This window comes from Acomys minous (genome assembly GCF_964271855.1).
Source record: "Acomys minous genome assembly, chromosome: 16".
Classification (NCBI taxonomy): Eukaryota; Metazoa; Chordata; class Mammalia; order Rodentia; family Muridae; genus Acomys; species Acomys minous.
Genome location: NC_140498.1, coordinates 36364279 through 36381400, shown reverse-complemented (window position 1 = coordinate 36381400; position 17122 = coordinate 36364279). Strand labels below are relative to the sequence as shown.

At 40.1% G+C, this 17122-nt stretch overlaps 1 protein-coding gene across 3 annotated transcripts in view; it reads right to left on the bottom strand.

Moving 5' to 3' along the window:
- The window catches only part of RANBP17 (RAN binding protein 17), a 300545-nt gene that overhangs the window by 108092 nt on the left and 175331 nt on the right, over positions 1-17122 (bottom strand). For 2 of the 3 annotated variants that reach the window (XM_084764395.1, XM_084764396.1), the window contains exon 15: positions 7745-7804. The exons of the other annotated variant lie outside the window; for it this stretch is intronic. In XM_084764395.1, the coding sequence (XP_084620521.1) occupies positions 7745-7804 (60 nt within the window). The remainder of the gene's footprint in view (positions 1-7744; positions 7805-17122) is intronic. 3 annotated transcript variants of the gene reach the window in all.

Below are 17122 nucleotides of genomic sequence, written 5' to 3'. Positions count from 1 at the left end.
CTGAGCTTCTAAGTGGGCAGAGTTTGGGGTGTGATGTTTGTGTCTCACCCTCAGGCACATTGCACATTTGAACACATAATTCCACTTCAAGTGGGGAAATCCCACCAGCAGCCAATGGCCAGTCCCTGGGAGCTTGACAAAGAGTAGTTAATACCTCTACACCCCTGTGCTCTGGTGGGATTCCAGGTTGTCCCTGCCAGGCACCAGCTGAGTGGCATCGCACTTCTGTCATTGCATCCCTAGTTTCTAAGTTTACTAAGAGAAATACTATTCACTAAGTAAGACAACTAAGCTTTACACATTAGCTTGATATTCTGCCACAGGTCACAGTAAGAAAATAAATCACTCAGAGTTAAAGGGTCACACAGGAGAGGAGAACATAAGTACTGTATTTGAATTTTAAAGATTATGCAAATCAGAATCTTGTGTTACAGATTTTCAGCTTGAGTCCTGTGTCTGGAAGCCTCTTCCTCAGGCTAGCAGTGTAACTGACAGGGATACAGGGAGAAATGAAGGGGTGACTATAGAGGGGAGTAGGAAAGGAGCAGAATGGTAGGAAGAGGCTGGGGGTGGGGAGAGAGAGAGAGAGAGAGAGACAGACAGACAGACAGACAGACAGACAGAGAGAGAAGTAATATTTAAATTTCCATTGTCTCTTCTGCTGACTGAGTCCTCCGAAGTATTCCAATGATCGTCCAATGGCTGCTGTGATCACTGTAGGGTCCTAAGATACTTGTAGCAGCAGGGAAAGAGAGGGCAAGGAACTAGTTACCACTGAGCTCCTCAATCAGAAGACTATAGGCACAAAGAAGGCTCAAAGTTGAAGAATGGTATCCAGAAAGGAAAACTTCCCCCTTGATTTACCATGACCCATGGCCAGAAAGACTCAAATTGGTCCTCTTGGGAAATCTGACATCAATATGCCTTTTGGTATGTAAACCTTTCATACCTTGGCCCCAAGTATGCACCATTTCCAACCATTTCTCTCAAGTCTAAGCACTGAAGGACAGAATAATCCCTAGGACTTCGCTGACTCTTCATTTGGTCAGCACCGGCCTTCTTCCCCTCCCACCATTCAAAAGGCATCTTCCCTCAACGCCTTACTGTCCCTCTCAGGCAGGCTGAGCTGTATTTTCCTGTGTATCTACTCCGTTCTTCTACCCTGATGCTTTCACATCATAATGTTTAGTTGTCTACCTCTCCCATTATGCTGGAAGATCCCTGAGGGCTCACATGTCTTACTCTTTTTCTCCCCACAAGTTGAGTGACTTCAACATGTATACTTAATATGTAATAGAAAAAGCAATGGGTGGACTAAGACTGGATTACAATGCGAATAATCAAACAATGAAATGTACCCTCCCCCATTTTAGGATATGCCGTATTCTGGGGGGAATGAAAAGATAATGAAAAATTTTATAAAAACTAGCTCGGATTGTTATTTTAATCTGTGAATATCTGGTGAGATCCTATATCTATGAGATAACAGTGGAGACCTGGCATTCTGCTCTCTCTCTCCCCGCTCACTGCTCTTGCAGGAGCACACACACTGTGTGCACTTCATGCTGACTGGAATTTGAAAGGCTCTGGTGCTTACCAAGGATGAAAACATGAATGAAACTACTTAAAACTAGCTTTACTTGGTCCAAGCACTAGCTATCCCTCTTGAGTTCACAATCATATTTAAAGACAAAAATAGTGTGTCATAAATGTTCTAGATGCTGTTGGAAGATACAGAACATGGAAAGGACATGACATTCTTTCTCTCTTTTTGATTTTTTGAGGCAGGGTTTCTCTGTGTAGCCTTGGCTGTCCTGGAACTCACTGTGTAGACCAGGCCATCCTTGAACTCACAGAGATCCGTCCATCTCTGCCTCTCAAGTGCTGAGATTAAAGGTGTGCGCCAGCACTCACTGCTCAGTGGCATGCATTATTTCAAGTGGCCTATTCTTACGGCATTTTCATCACGTTCTCCTTCTTGTTAATTCCTAGTCAACTTCTTCTTTTGGATCAAATGATGACTACTCTGTATTTCTGTAAAAACAAAATTCACATTCCAAGACTTTATAAAAGCTACTTCTTGGCAAAACTGACAATTTAAATTTGATTTTCATTATGTCATGGTGAAAAACTGAGTGACTGCAGTGCATCTTTGAAAACTAAGGTTCCCACCAGTAGTCTTCCTGCTGTGAGAGTTTGCTAGGCAGGCAGGTCTGTCATGCTCTGCTGTCAAAACAGTTTCTCAAAGTATCAGATCTAAAGCAATAACACGCAAGAGGAAACAGTCAACACTGGCAGGCAGTGCTTTACCCACAATCCTCCTTGTCACTCGCACCATTCCTTTTAGCATCCATTAGCTTTGATCCCCATTACCCCATCTAGAGCTGTGTCAACGCTTCTGTCCTCAGGGACTTCTCTCCACTACCAAGATCTGACAGTCAAGCTTGAGTACTAAACAGGATCATTACCTCTTAAATCCACTTATCTGATCTACTGAATAGTAAATTGAAAAGCTCATTAAGAGCAACAATCTGATTTGTTTTCACGTGTGACAGGGTCATTTAAAATCAATGTATGATTACAGCATTTCCTTTAAAAGACTCACATTTTTTCAAGACCTCGTGTCATTCGGAGAACTTAAACATAATATGGAAATATCTTCTAACATTTAGAATTTAATAATGTGATAGATAAAGACTACTTAAGAGGTGAGCAATAATCTGCCCACGAGGAATATCTACAAAATTGTTTTCCATAAAGCACAAGTCAATAAAAGATCTCAGAGTTCTGAACACTTTCTACAACTTTTATTACTTTAAAATAATTTTAAGTCAATTTTACAAAAATATCTTTATGATAGCAAGAAGAAACTGCATCATAAAATTCCTTCACAGGAAGCATAGAGATGCAAGGAGAGAAAGGCTGCCCTCAGCATACAGGCTACTAACTTTTCACTTCAGAAGCTAGTAATGTAGTTTGATTCTAATGAGACACATGTTAACACTGAGGAAATAAATAAGAGATTAAGGTGAGCCATGGTGGTGAATGGCTCTAATCCCAACTGTCAGGAAACAGAACCAGGAAGATTTTGAGCTGGAGGCTAACTTGGGTTACACAGTAAGACTACTTCCAAACACTGCTACCACCACCACCACAGCCACGAAAAGAGACCGGCTAAGTGGCCAGTTGCTCTTCCAAGGCTGGATAATAAAATGACAATAAAACACAGCCATGCCTTTGGTTTTGTGCTTTATACAGACAAATTCTGCCTGCTTCAGCCCTCCTTTGTTTTCCTACTTCAGTATACTTGAGAGCAACTATCACCACCACTTTAGTAATGCTTATTAAATTAATGATCAAATGTGTATGTTTATCAACTCTACTTCAATTTTTTTTAAAAAGCAAGATCTCATATTTAAAATCTGATTCACTAAACACGGGAATTGGCAAACTTTTGCTGTATAAAGTGGTGTGGTTTTAAAGCATAATTATTTCCTGGAGAAAGCTTTCTCATAGGTTAGTTAAGACGACCTTCCTTCCTTCCTTGGAAACTTGGGAATATCCATGGTTTCAAGTCTACTATTGATATTTTTTTTGATACTTTTAATATCATATAATAAGCATGATCTTGCTGTAGTGTCAGCTTCCCATGAGAACACATGTCTCACCACTGTTTAAGCACATGCTCTTGATTCAGCAGTGCTTAGAACATGGTCTTGAGCTCAGCAAAAGAATTAACAGGCTTTGGTTCCAAAGACATTTGGATTTGGATTCTGAATCTGCCATTAACAGGTGTTCCTAAAAGCCTCTGGATCTTGGTTCCTTATTTGGAAAAGCAGAATTAATAATTAACAGTAATTCATAACAAAGACTTTAAGGGCTTTAGGGATGTCTGAATGGTAACTCCCTATTACACAACTTGGCATGTGGCAGTTACTTTACAAACGCTACTTCCCACTATCCCTTCTCATGGACCTTTCTGCCTAACAGATATCGGAATGCTTACTGCTACCCTTTGCAAGAGAAGGCCTCACACAACAGAAAGGGAAGGTGGTATTTCTCTTAGGGACTGTGTGTGTGTGTGTGTGTGTGTGTGTGTTGTGTACGTGTATGAATAGTCATGTGTGTGGACATGATTAAGAACGTGTATGGCTGAAAGTGACCACGGTTGGCTCCCGTATCACTCTCCACTTTATTTGTTGAGGAAAAGTTTCTTGCTGAAACTGGAGCATGCCCATTTTTGCTAGCTAGCTTGCCCTGGGGATTCTCAGTCTTCTGCCTCTGACGTGCTGGAATTATCCTGCCTGTCTAGCTTTTATGTGGATTTTGGGGATCCAAATTCTTCAAGCTGTGTGGCAAGTGTTTTATCTACTAAGTCATTTCTCTAGCACTCACAGAGATTTTAATAGTATAAAGAAAACCATCAAGACCAATAAAACTTTGAAATTTGCATTAGTAATTCTGAAATCCTTATGTATATATTGAATCAATTAACACATTCTATTCACAGAAATTGCCTTTGTTAAAGGGGCAAAACAACTATTTCAATATTTCATAACAAAGAACCTTCAGTTCTCTCCCCGCTGTCCTTTGCTTCCTGTCTGTGGTGCTGGGCATTGAACACAGCACAGCCCCTCATGCAGGCTACCTGAGCCTGGGCCATGGCCTCTCTGAACTGCCTCTAAACAGTAGCTGCCTTCGAAGCTAGAAAGTGTCATTTTCATTGTCACACACTGAAACAGCTCATGAAATATTGAAATTGCTAGAAATGTCAGAAATTGTTTGAGAATACGTATTCCTAAAACATAATTTTAATAAATCCTTGCTTTTTACTGCAAAGGCTCTTTTAAATTTCAGAACTCTCTAACCTCTGAGCTCATCTAATGGGGGATGTTGCTTATGCTTTTATAGGTGGACAGCTCACTCATCCCTTTATTTTTCTACTTTACTCAATACTCTTACACACAGCTCCTCAAAAGAGTCAAAGAAGACAACCAGAGAAGGGACTCCACATAAAAACAGCAACAACATATTTGGCTGTAAATTTAATAAAGAGTAGAAGTAAAGCCTGTGCTAATTTTTAAACTGCCTCCCCCCTTCCCCCTCTAATCTCATACTTGGAATTAGATGTCTGCTATTCTGGTTATAAGTTGTGAGAAGCTAATTATGTCAATCCTTACATCTGAAGTAGATTACAGAACTGGGAAACCCAGAATGTTAGCTCCTAGAGGTTGATGAATATAATGACAGTCACAGAGACTCAATAAAGCCCTCTGTGAGATGTACTCAGATTCACCACATGAAACAAATTAGAAACAACCAATCTCTCATTGTGTGCAAATATGAGAACAAGAGAAACCCAGTTCTTAGGTTTTCATAGGAGCCGTTATAATGAATTAAGATTTTTGGATAATGAATTTTCAGAGAATTACAGCAAGTTAATACACATAGGCTCTCTATAGATGTTTCAGATGTTATAACTTCTCAAAGGCTTTAGCACATTGTGCACAGTAGAAATCAACAGCAAAGACTCCTGCTATCAGGTGATGACATACCTTCTTTGAACTACCTTATTCTCACAAGCTTACATCAAATAACATGGATTTGGTAACACGACCCATCCCCAGTTGAACTTTAAACCACTGTATTAATTTACCATAGTGACTTATCTATTAAGGCTTTGCCTTGTGATCTGCAAACCTGTGCTCAACAGCACCCACATGGAGACAGCACCCCGTACAGGACAAAGGTGCTAATACTACTTAGGAAGGATTCAGGACTTTGACATGGAACGGTATATTATGAATAGGAAAGAAAATTTCATTATTTTCGTCTTGCATTTAATTCTGTCCTTTCTGTCTGAGGACCCTGTTAAAATAGAAGGTATTGGTAGCAGACTGCACTGAAGTAAAATAACAATACAGCACTTACTTAGCGGAACCATTAGGAAGAAAGGATACTGAGCTCTTTCACTGAGATTTGAAACTGACTAAAACAGGACCATTGTAATAAACTTATCATTAAAGCAAGAAATTAATGGTATAAACATCATTGCTACATATTAAATATGCAAATATAGTGATGCTGAATAGATCTATGCTAATCTTAGCTAGCCTTTCCATAGCATTTAACATAAAGTTACTAAACATAGGATTGAAATTAGGACAAAAAAAATCCTTTTGCAGAATTTAATTTAAAACCATAATTTAAGTTGAGAACTAAACAGCAATGGTGGAACAATCAGTAGAGTCTGAAAGTATATGTCAAAGAAAAGCCAGTATGGAAGTGTGACCTGGATGTTAAATTTGTATTGCAACCAGGATATCTGAACCCACCATCTGTGGTGGCCATCTTGCTAAGGGGACACGGACCTAATAAATCTCTTAAGAAGCGTTCCCAATCTGCTTCAATGACCTATTGTATAAGGAGGCTTGGAGCAAGCACTCTGGCCTCACATTTCCTTTGCTTCACATCCTGTGGCAGAGCATGAGCTCAGCAGGCTGGGGTGCAGGGTTGCCTGCTGCCTGTGATAATCCCCTCTCCCAGTAGGGGCCTCCACTGATGCATGGCTAAGAACATGCTTCCTCTTTTGCTTGCATCCCAGTGGGGTTTCCATTCCTGACATGGGCCCAAATCCAGGCTGATAAAGGAAGGTGGAAAAGTTAAGGGAGTTCCAGAGGCTGCCAGAGATATTTCCAGACAAGTCTCTAAACCATCACTTATTTGACAGAAATGCATAGGTAGTGTGAGGACTAGTAAGATGGTAATTTTGGAGAGATTCTTTCCTTCCCACCCCCACAACGAGAGCTAAGGTCTAACTACCACCTGTTCAACAGAATCTGGCTGTTTGCCTCCTTCTCCTTCAGGGAGCCACTGGCTAAGGATCGTCACCAGCATGAACCTAATGCCTCCCGACAGGCTGTCCCTAGCCAAGAGGGACCCGGGTCGAGTGCACCAGTTATTGTCACAGGATACACAGCTCATAGTGACTCCTGTGGTGCAACCAGCTGAAAGCCAACCAGAGAAGATGAAGAGTGTACATTTGTCCTGACACAGCTTTGCGCTTGCTGGCTGCCAACTCCCTCACTATCTGGAGCCAAGCTTCTGTTACACCAGTCTTCTGTGGGTAAAGCCATGCTAAGATTCTAGGTATTATTTCCCAAACCCACTGAAAAAGATGCAAACAAGGTTATGGCAAAAGAACCGGGCTTGGCTGGAAGATTTGAGACCATGGATTGAAGCAGGCATTTTAGCCATTTAAAGGTTTATCTATAATTGTGTATTATAACAAAATCTTGTAGCACCAAGCATACAGGATGGTATGATTAGATTTTTAAAGCAAAACAGTTACTATAAAAGTTTGTGAGTAGATAATGGCAGAGGTGAGGAACTGGGAAGCAAAGAATTTTGTTTACTCTTCATGCTTCTTGAAGGTGACAGCAGGTCCTAGTTACTATCCAGTAAAACTTACCCGATCAGGTAGGAGTAATGCAGAAATGCTACCAGCAAGAAACGTAGACTGCTTTCACAATACAGTTAGTCCTACTAATTAGTGACGACTGAAATATTTGGCTCTAAGCCCTATGAACTAAGCTGATGTAGTGTATAAAAAAGGAAGTCAATCCAAAGAACCACGCCCTCATCCCTGTGTGCACGTGTCCATCTTAGTAACGAGAATCTGAAGTGGTCGTGAGACAAGCACAAGGCTGGTGATCCCCTCACCATTACCAGTTACTCAACTCACCTTAACTATTTTCCAAGCCTTCTCAGGGACTCTGGAAACATCATTCTTCGGGCGTACAACCTAAAAAGCACAGAGTTTATGGACCTGTCACCTGATGTCAGACACAAGAGAAGGGCAGTAAGCCTTCCCAATTTCAGGTACAGGGAGGAAATGGCTTGGAATCTTTGTTGCTGTCACTTAAAATATTCTTGTCACTCTGAATTTCATCCTGGTATCTAGTGGCATGGTGAAGGCATTTTCAAACTCTGGATGTGACTACATGAGTTATAAGGGGTTTGCTGCAGTAGAGTAATTCAAAAATAATTTAAAAAACAATTATTCAAAGCTAGCTCTAAAAAAAGGAACAAATAAGTGATGGCAAAACTATTTAAAGAATCATTTAACAGTGCCATTTTCCAGGAGGCACTTACACTAGGCAAATGTGACACATGGAGCTAATGGTGTCAGTAGCCAAGTCACCTCCTGATGGCCAAAGCACATTTAAAACCAACAATTTCAATTGTGAAGTCATTAAAAAAAAAAAAGTAAATCACAGTGAATCTTTTGCACTCAATCCAATTCTTGTGTACACACATCAATCCAATCCTCTGAAAAAGTGTGTCTACTTGTAGCTATAGTGGGTGTAAGACAATTACTCAGAAGTAATCTCTACTTCTTAGCCTCTTTGATTTATTTATGTTATTCTGTAATTCTATTTTTCTCAGAGTCTCTCTTTGAAACCACATCCCATTTCCTAATTCAAAAACAGCCTCTGTAACTTCCTCCTTCCTATTAAGATACTTAATTCTTTATTCTTTACAGGTGGGAGGAAATCTGTGCCATGGTAAGGACTGAAATAATAATCCAGGAATGAAAGTCACTGACATTCATACTTTTCCACTGGGTCAAGTATGCTTTTCTATTTCCAGATGGAGTTTTATGTGGCCAGCACTGGCCTTGAACTTGCTATGTAGCAGATACAAACTGATCCTTCGGGCTCTATTTCTAGCATACTGGGATATAGACATGTGCCACTATGGCTAGTTTTGTGTGGTGCCAGGGGATCAAGTCCAGGGCTTTATCATGCTAGGCAAGTATTACATAAACTGGGCTGCATTCCTAGCCTTTATTACATAGTTAAGAAGTTCCTTCAATTCATTTTTAACTATTCTAATATACTAGCCTAATGAATGAAAACTTTATCTTCAAAGGCCAAACCCTTAAAATACTAACATTTGGTTTTAACTCAGAGCAGGCAATGTTTGCAGCAACAACCTAAAACCTGTTTCTATCTTAGGTCTTCTCTTTTGTAAATTACTCATAAACACGCAAAAGTCTGACTAGTAGCTGACAACGTTACACAGGTGCTCAGGAAACACTTCCTTCTGTCAGTAAGAACAAGAACGAGCACAGTGTACTGAGTGCGCATTCGTAAGGTACTGTCATCCAGGAGGAAACACACAATGTACCATACATGAGGCTCTGACTGAGAATTTACTTCTTACTAGCCTTGTAGTGTAGTGTGTAAATATTTTACTTAATGAAGTAACTGTATAACTTTAAATTATTTTTGACAGCCTCTATCTTATCTATAGAATAAAAAAAAACCATAATAAATAATAGTATGTGAGGCTGGAGAGAGAACACAGGGTTAAGAGCACTTGCTGTTCCTTACAGAGGATCTGGGGTCAGTTCCCAGGACACACGGTGGCTAAAACCCACCTAACTCCTGTTCTAGGTGACTGACACACTCTTATCTCTGAGAGCACCAGTCATGCATGATATGCACACATACAAACGTGCAAGCAAAACATAAATAAATCTAAAACAATTAAAAATAGCATCACTAATAAGGTAGGAGTCTAGAGGGCTAGGTGGGGGAAGGAGTCTGAAGCTAAGACTCATGGGACTCAGCCACCTATACAGTGACTGTAAGAACTAAGCAAAGCTCTAAAACTTGGCTTGTTAAAAACTAGAGGATGAAGACGTATACAGGAGCTAATTTTTTACAGATGTTTGTGAAAGGATTAAAATGCTAAATTAGCACAGAGTAAGCAAGACAGTCCCGGCACAGTCACATTCCCACATGTATGAGCTGCTCCTGCTACTGCTGCCATGAGCTGACACTTGCACTTTATCTGGATAGATTGCTAGAAAGTAGATGTATGTTCTAAGGGCTTTAGAAATGGTTAAACAAGAATGGGTACGGTGGAGACAGCGCCACACCTCACACACAATGGGCCTGATGGAAGGCAGCGCCACACCTCACACACAATGGGTCTGGAGTAGAGCAGCAGGAAAAGTGATGGGAAGAAAACAGACCAGCAGCCCATGATGTCCCATGAAGGCTTGTCTGCGTCAGTTCGGAAGTGCTCATCCTCATTTTATGAGTCGTTATAGATTTCTACTTCTACCATAAAATTTCAACACACTAGACAACTGGATAAATCATATTTCCACATGTAATAAATTATTGAAGTCTTTCCAATTCAGATCAATGAATCCCTCTAATTGTCAAAAGTTTTTTCTCCCCTTCAGTACATCCACAAAAGGGATTCAAAAATAAAACAAGAAATTTAAATAATTTAAATTTTTTTGTGAGGGTGCCCAAGGAGCAGTCATTACAGTAAGAGCAGAAAAGGACTGCCATAGATTATGGCGTTAGCAGTTTTGATGCGAGACTGAATTCTGGGTGGTTTTCCTGTTTTAGGCAGCTGGGTCTGGTTCAGTTTCCCCATCACTGCTGGCCATCGAGGGCCGGTGGCTCAATCTGTTGTTGGAGAAATGTAATTCCCCTGGGAAATAATTAATTTGGGATGGAAGTCATAATGTTGGTTTTATTCGGACACTCTAAAACTGATCATGCCTAACTCACCCTCCACAGACAGGGAACACAATCCAGAAACAAGCAAGCTGGGCTGGTTAGAGCCGGATGGTTTTGTGAAATTCTATTCTGAACAATGATGATAATCACATCTAGTTTTAAGAAGCTACAAGAAACCCCTCATACAGGCTGCAGTATGACCTAGGAGGAAACTCAGTCTCAACTTCTTCCTAGGCATTTGATGGTAACTGAACATTTGAAACCTGCAGCACAAGGCCTGTCTTTAAGAAGGTTGAAATGCATTGGATGGTTGAACCTCCTGGAAGTTGTAGCATTATGGACTCTGTGTATAGGTGAAAATACCCAGATAAAAACACACTCACATTTGCATCACAAAGAATGAAAACATTTCTAACGAGCCAGCAAAGTTGGCCAAGAAGGAGCATGGAAGGGCGTGGTCATCAAAACCTGAGACAGGAAGTGACGGCAAGTGTTCAAAAGGCTAAAATCTTTAAGGTTAGGAGATTAAAACAAAATTTAAGAATCACAATTTATGCTGCATGCCTTTAATTCAAACACTGCGTGGTGGAGAGGGAACATGGGGACAGTCTGGTCTACAGAGAGCATTCCAGGACAGCTAGGGCTACACAGAAAAACCCTGTCTATAAAAATAACAACAACAATGAAAACAAAAAAGAAAACAAAGGAAAACCAACCAAACAAACAAACAAAAATTCCAATTCTTAGCAGACATAAAGTCACCAGTATTCTAAGGTACTTGACATATCTATTTTACCAGCTTTTTTTTTTAATGTGCTGGTGATTGTGTGAGCTTATGGACACCACTGCATTAAGATCCCACGAAAGCCGAAGAGAGCACTGGAACCACGACAGTTGTGAGACACCATGAGGGTTCTGAGAAATGAACTGGGTTTTATGCAAGAACAGCAATAACTTTACCCACCGAACCACCTCTCTGGCCTGATTAGCAATTTCTATCATTTTATAATCTTGCCATTAAGTTTCAAACTAAACTTACTTACTGGCTTTGAGAAATTTTCCATGGAAATACATTTTCAATTTTGTAATGGCAATAAATCAGAACAGACAATTTACATCAAAGAAACTTGTTTCAAAGCCAACTTGCTTAACATCTATTCAGTAAAGCAAGGGATACTGGCACTGGGGAGCCAGCCACACAGGCCTAGGGGAAAACAAAATCCCAATAAGAGTGCCAAATGTGCTTTTGTATCTCAAGACTCCTTCAACAGAAACATTATGGGGAGATAAAAATTAGGGAAACACTGAACTTAACTAATTTAAAACGCTGAAAAAACATCTTTTGCATTTATGTTTTATAACCAAGTGCTTTCTCCACATTTGTCCCAAGGCAGCTGATGCGCTCTATACCACCACTGCTAATACTAGCAATTGGAACATGCTCTTTGGCAAGGCAGAAATAAGATAATTGTTCAACATCGGCTGGCTTTTCAGAAATACTGGAAGCATTGCCTGTAATTATAGACATCTGTCACTGCTAGCCACTCAGAACTAACCCTGACATCAATATACAACCATAGCACTAAACTGCCCGCAGGCACAGCAATGGAGACCAGACACGCTAGGCAGGCAATCATCTGCTTCATCCAAACTATCTGTCAAAGGGTCCCAACCACAAATAGCTCTTACATTTTGTATCCTTAGGATAATATGTTGATTTATTTTAGATTCTCTAATATTTACAGTCTAGGCCATCTACTAAAATAAAGAAACAAAACTTATGGCTAATGGAGGCAGTTACTGTTCACAGTCATCATAAAAGGTCATAGCTCAACCCTCAAATGTTAAAAATTGATGGCAGCTTTAACCATGGGCCATCATACAGATGTTTCTTTTTGTAGAGGCAATTATTTTCAATAGCAATTCAAAATGGTAAATACAATCTTTTATCAGCAAGTATGTTCACATACTGATCTAATAGAAATGCTCATATTTTAAGGCATTTTTGAGACATAACTATGAGTTTCAATGTTACATACGGAAGAATCCAGACTGTACCTTTGGGTTTAGCTTTACAAATAGACCCTTATCTTGCACTTAAAATATAAATATATACAAAACGTACATACACACATATGTAAATACATATGTGTGTACATACATGTATGTATGTATGTAATTAAGTAAATAATGTGGTGCATAAAAACTAGTAAATGATATTGAAGGATAAAATACTGACATAATTTTGCTCTTTATAAAAACTAAAAAATGCATATGTACCTGTACATTTGTATTTTTGAAGCCAAAAACACACTATAGCTTTAAATACTGCTTCCCCCACCTCTAACTACGTTTAAGCAGCTTTGGGCACAAATAAAAAAGTATTAGGAATTTAGGCTAATTAGGAGTTAAGACTTACAATTAGTATGTGTTACTAAAAACTCAGATATTTCTTGGTCTGATCGCAGCAGCCTAGACTGAAGGAAAACTATTAATTACAGAAAGACAGTTAGCTTACAAGTGAGCTGCATTTTAAAAACCTCCTTTAAAATACAATCGCTAAATGCCTTACAGTGCTGTAATGTGAGACAGGTTCAAATCTTATTACTTCACTGAAATTAAAACCTAAGTTTTAATACTGCTCAAGTCGAACAATGATTCCACACTTTATTGCTTTTGAAATCCCTTGATGATCATAGGAAAAAATGCCCCGGAGAAAAAAAAGACTGTTTTCGATAAACAGAAAATACAGTTTGCACTCTTAGCCTCTTTGTCATCACAAAAAAAGGATTTAATGCCAATTCTTTAAAAAAAGACTTTTCCCCCACAAAATGTGCACCTTGTGTGCCATTTGTAAAATCAGTTCACTTTCTTTTATTTATTACTGCAGCGCGGCAAGGCAATAAAGCAGCTACCGATAGCTAATAAATTACATGCCTTTTAAAACAATTCTCTTGCTACAAAAACATGTAACTACAAAGGCTTACATTTACATGGTACAGCACATGAAATGTCTATATTTGTGTCCTATTAACCATCTTAGCAAATTGTCTTGCCAAATAGCTAACAGGAAAAATAATGTGATCTACAAATGTCTACAACATACAGTAAAAGCTGTTCATGAAACCTACAAATGGTATTTAAACTTTCTAAAAACTCCTCCAAAATAAATTTTAAAATATATATTTGCACCAAAGGTATTTAAGGCTTTCTAACCAGGATTAATTTAAACTTTGCTCAGAACTTTACTGAGAGCTGAGAAGGTATCTTTTTGTAATTTATGTTCCTAGGATAATGCAATCTCTTAAAAATGATAGCTCCCAGCATTTACCTAAAACAAATTTAAAATATTGAGATCACTGGATTTCAGACAAAATGCCCATTTGGTTCATAGATACTGTGTGTGTGTGTGTGTGTGTGTGTGTGTGTGTGTGTGTGTGTGTGTGTATGCACGTGTATGGAATGTTGTTACATAGTGTTCATATCAAATGATTTTTTCTCTCTCACATACTAATATTTTAAATTATGTTCCCATATACACAAAACTGCTATTAAAAATTTTACTTTGTGAAAGTAAGTTTGGTTTTTTTTTTCCCTGCTCCCCATTCCCACTCTTCTGTGTACTAATCAGTTTGGAAATATCTATACCCCAATTCCAGAATTAAATTGTTAAATTAGTAAGGGTATTTGCTTACTGCCCTCCTCTTCTAACCTCATGAGGTAACACACTGGATTTTATTATTAATCTCCTCCACTTCCTGTAATAGCTATAATAGCTGTGGCTTTTTTGTTCCATACCTACAAATTTTCAGCTTTGTTTAATTATGTATGATGAATATTGCTTCAATCTTCAAAGCACAACAACTCAGTTCCACGTTATCTCTTCCTCAAGAGAGGAACTAAATTTACATTCTGTGGCAGTCTGCCCTTCATTTCTTTCTTTTGAATCAGTATAATTACTATGATTAATAACTAGGACCACATAGAAAATTTCCAAATTTTTATGTGTCTGCACATGATGTGTGTGAGAGCAGGTGTAGAGGAAGGGGTGCCATGCAGAGGTTGGACCCCAGGCCATCAGGCTGACACTGTAAGAGGTTGGACCCCAGGCCGTCAGGCTGACACTGTAAGAGGTTGGACCCCAGGCCGTCAGGCTGACACTGTAAGAGGTTGGACCCCAGGCCGTCAGGCTGACACTGTAAGAGGTTGGACCCCAGGCCGTCAGGCTGACACTGTAAGAGGTTGGACCCCAGGCCGTCAGGCTGACACTGTAAGAGGTTGGACCCCAGGCCGTCAGGCTGACACTGTAAGAGGTTGGACCCCAGGCCGTCAGGCTGACACTGTAAGAGGTTGGACCCCAGGCCGTCAGGCTGACACTGTAAGAGGTTGGACCCCAGGCCGTCAGGCTGACACTGTAAGAGGTTGGACCCCAGGCCGTCAGGCTGACACTGTAAGAGGTTGGACCCCAGGCCGTCAGGCTGACACTGTAAGAGGCTGGACCCCAGGCCGTCAGGCTGACACTGTAAGAGGTTGGACCCCAGGCCGTCAGGCTGACACTGTAAGAGGTTGGACCCCAGGCCGTCAGGCTGACACTGTAAGAGGTTGGACCCCAGGCCGTCAGGCTGACACTGTAAGAGGTTGGAACCCTGGCCGTCAGGCTGACACTGTAAGAGGTTGGACCCCAGGCCGTCAGGCTGACACTGTAAGAGGTTGGACCCCAGGCCGTCAGGCTGACACTGTAAGAGGTTGGAACCCCGGCCGTCAGGCTGACACTGTAAGAGGTTGGAACCCAGGCCGTCAGGCTGACACTGTACGTCCTTTTAGTTGCTGGGCCATCTTACTGACCTGCTAAGTGTTTTTAAGAGTTCAGTGATGTAAGCTTATCGTATCAAGTTATTTAGAAGGTAACCATTGCTCTCATCAATAACGATATTCTACTACATCTACACCTCTCTATGTACATGTGTGTATAATATGTTTATATATCTAAATATATACACCTAACTTGTTTTAACTTCTAAAAGTAAATGTTCATGTTTGATAAAATTATAATCATTTCCCCAAACTATAGTCAATCATAAATATTAATATTTTCAGTGACAGAGGAAAGGAACAAAACGCTTAACATGTTCACTCACACTTGTTGTAGTACAGTGAATACTATGTAAACATTCATGCAGTGCATGGAAACCAACCTTAAATTACACTTAGCACCTACGTGACAGAATGGAAGCAATGGAGGCCCTGGGGTGTCATCTGCAAGTCACTGCTTTAACTCACATTCTTAGATAGAATGTTAGTTGCTGTTATGCTCCTTAATTTGATAAACAATATGAACTGAACTGACATTAGGATTTGCATCTGTGGATGGGAAAGTGTGAAGTTGAGCTCCAACATGCAGCAAATTCCTTTCTTACATAGTTATATTATGCAAGTGAGTGACAATACCACACACACAAACCTTAGACAGCCTCAGAGTTTCATGAGAGTGCTCTGACAGGTTCCCAGTGCTTTGTACATCACTTATTGAGTAACAATTGGTTTTAAGTTCTTTACCAGTCTGTGCTGGCAAGACTCTGGTCACAACAGGGGGTCCTGCTTAGCACACTGTACGCAACTAAATAGATTTGCAGGGATAAGTATATGTATAATGGGGGAAAAAAAGCCAACAGTCAGGCCAGGCGGTGGTGTCGCATGCCTTTAATCCCAGCACTCGGGAGGCAGAGGCAGGTGGACTGCTGTGAGTGCAAGGCCAGCCTGGTCTACACTGTAAGTCCAGGACAGCCAAGGCTACAAAGAGAAACTCTGTCTTAAAAAAAAAAAAAAAAAGCAAAGCAAAGCAAAGCAAAGCAACAGTCATAGCCAATAATGATCTTTTTCTAGTTTACAATTCCTAAAAACTAAATACTGCCTGGTCTAATCTGCAAGCTCGTACCACAGCACTGCTGCAAAATCAGCAATGCCCATTTTGGAAAAGGAGAATCAGAATAAAATGTCTCTCATAACTCCAAACTCAGAACACCACATCCTGCCTGATGTGTATGCAAGCAACCACAAAGAAATGAGTTGATAGTGTAGCCTTGTCTTAGTTATACTGGTAAATACAAGCTATGCTGCTGTATTGCTTGGTATTGCTCTTGTCTTCAAGAATCCCAAACATACCGAGAAAATGAAGACAGAGGACATAAAATACTCAAGGAATGAGATCAGGAATGATAGCTCATCATTTAATGCACTTAGAGTGCTAGACAGAGCTAAGGTTAAATCTTTATTTATATATTTATTTATTTTTACTGTGTTTGTGTATTAAGCTGTATGTGAGCACCTGTGCCATTCATGACATGTGTGTAGAGGTCAGAGGGTAACTTAGTAGAGCCTGTTCTCTCCCTTCACCTTTACATGGGTTCAGGGAATCAAAACCATGTTGCCTGGACAGCCCTTTAACCCGCGGAGCCGCACTGATGCACTGGAGGCCAAAGCATGCGGGACCATTTCCTACATGGATATTCTTAGCCTACGTATTTTTCTGGAGAATTGAGTGAATAACACTGTATGAGATTTAATGGATGAAAAAG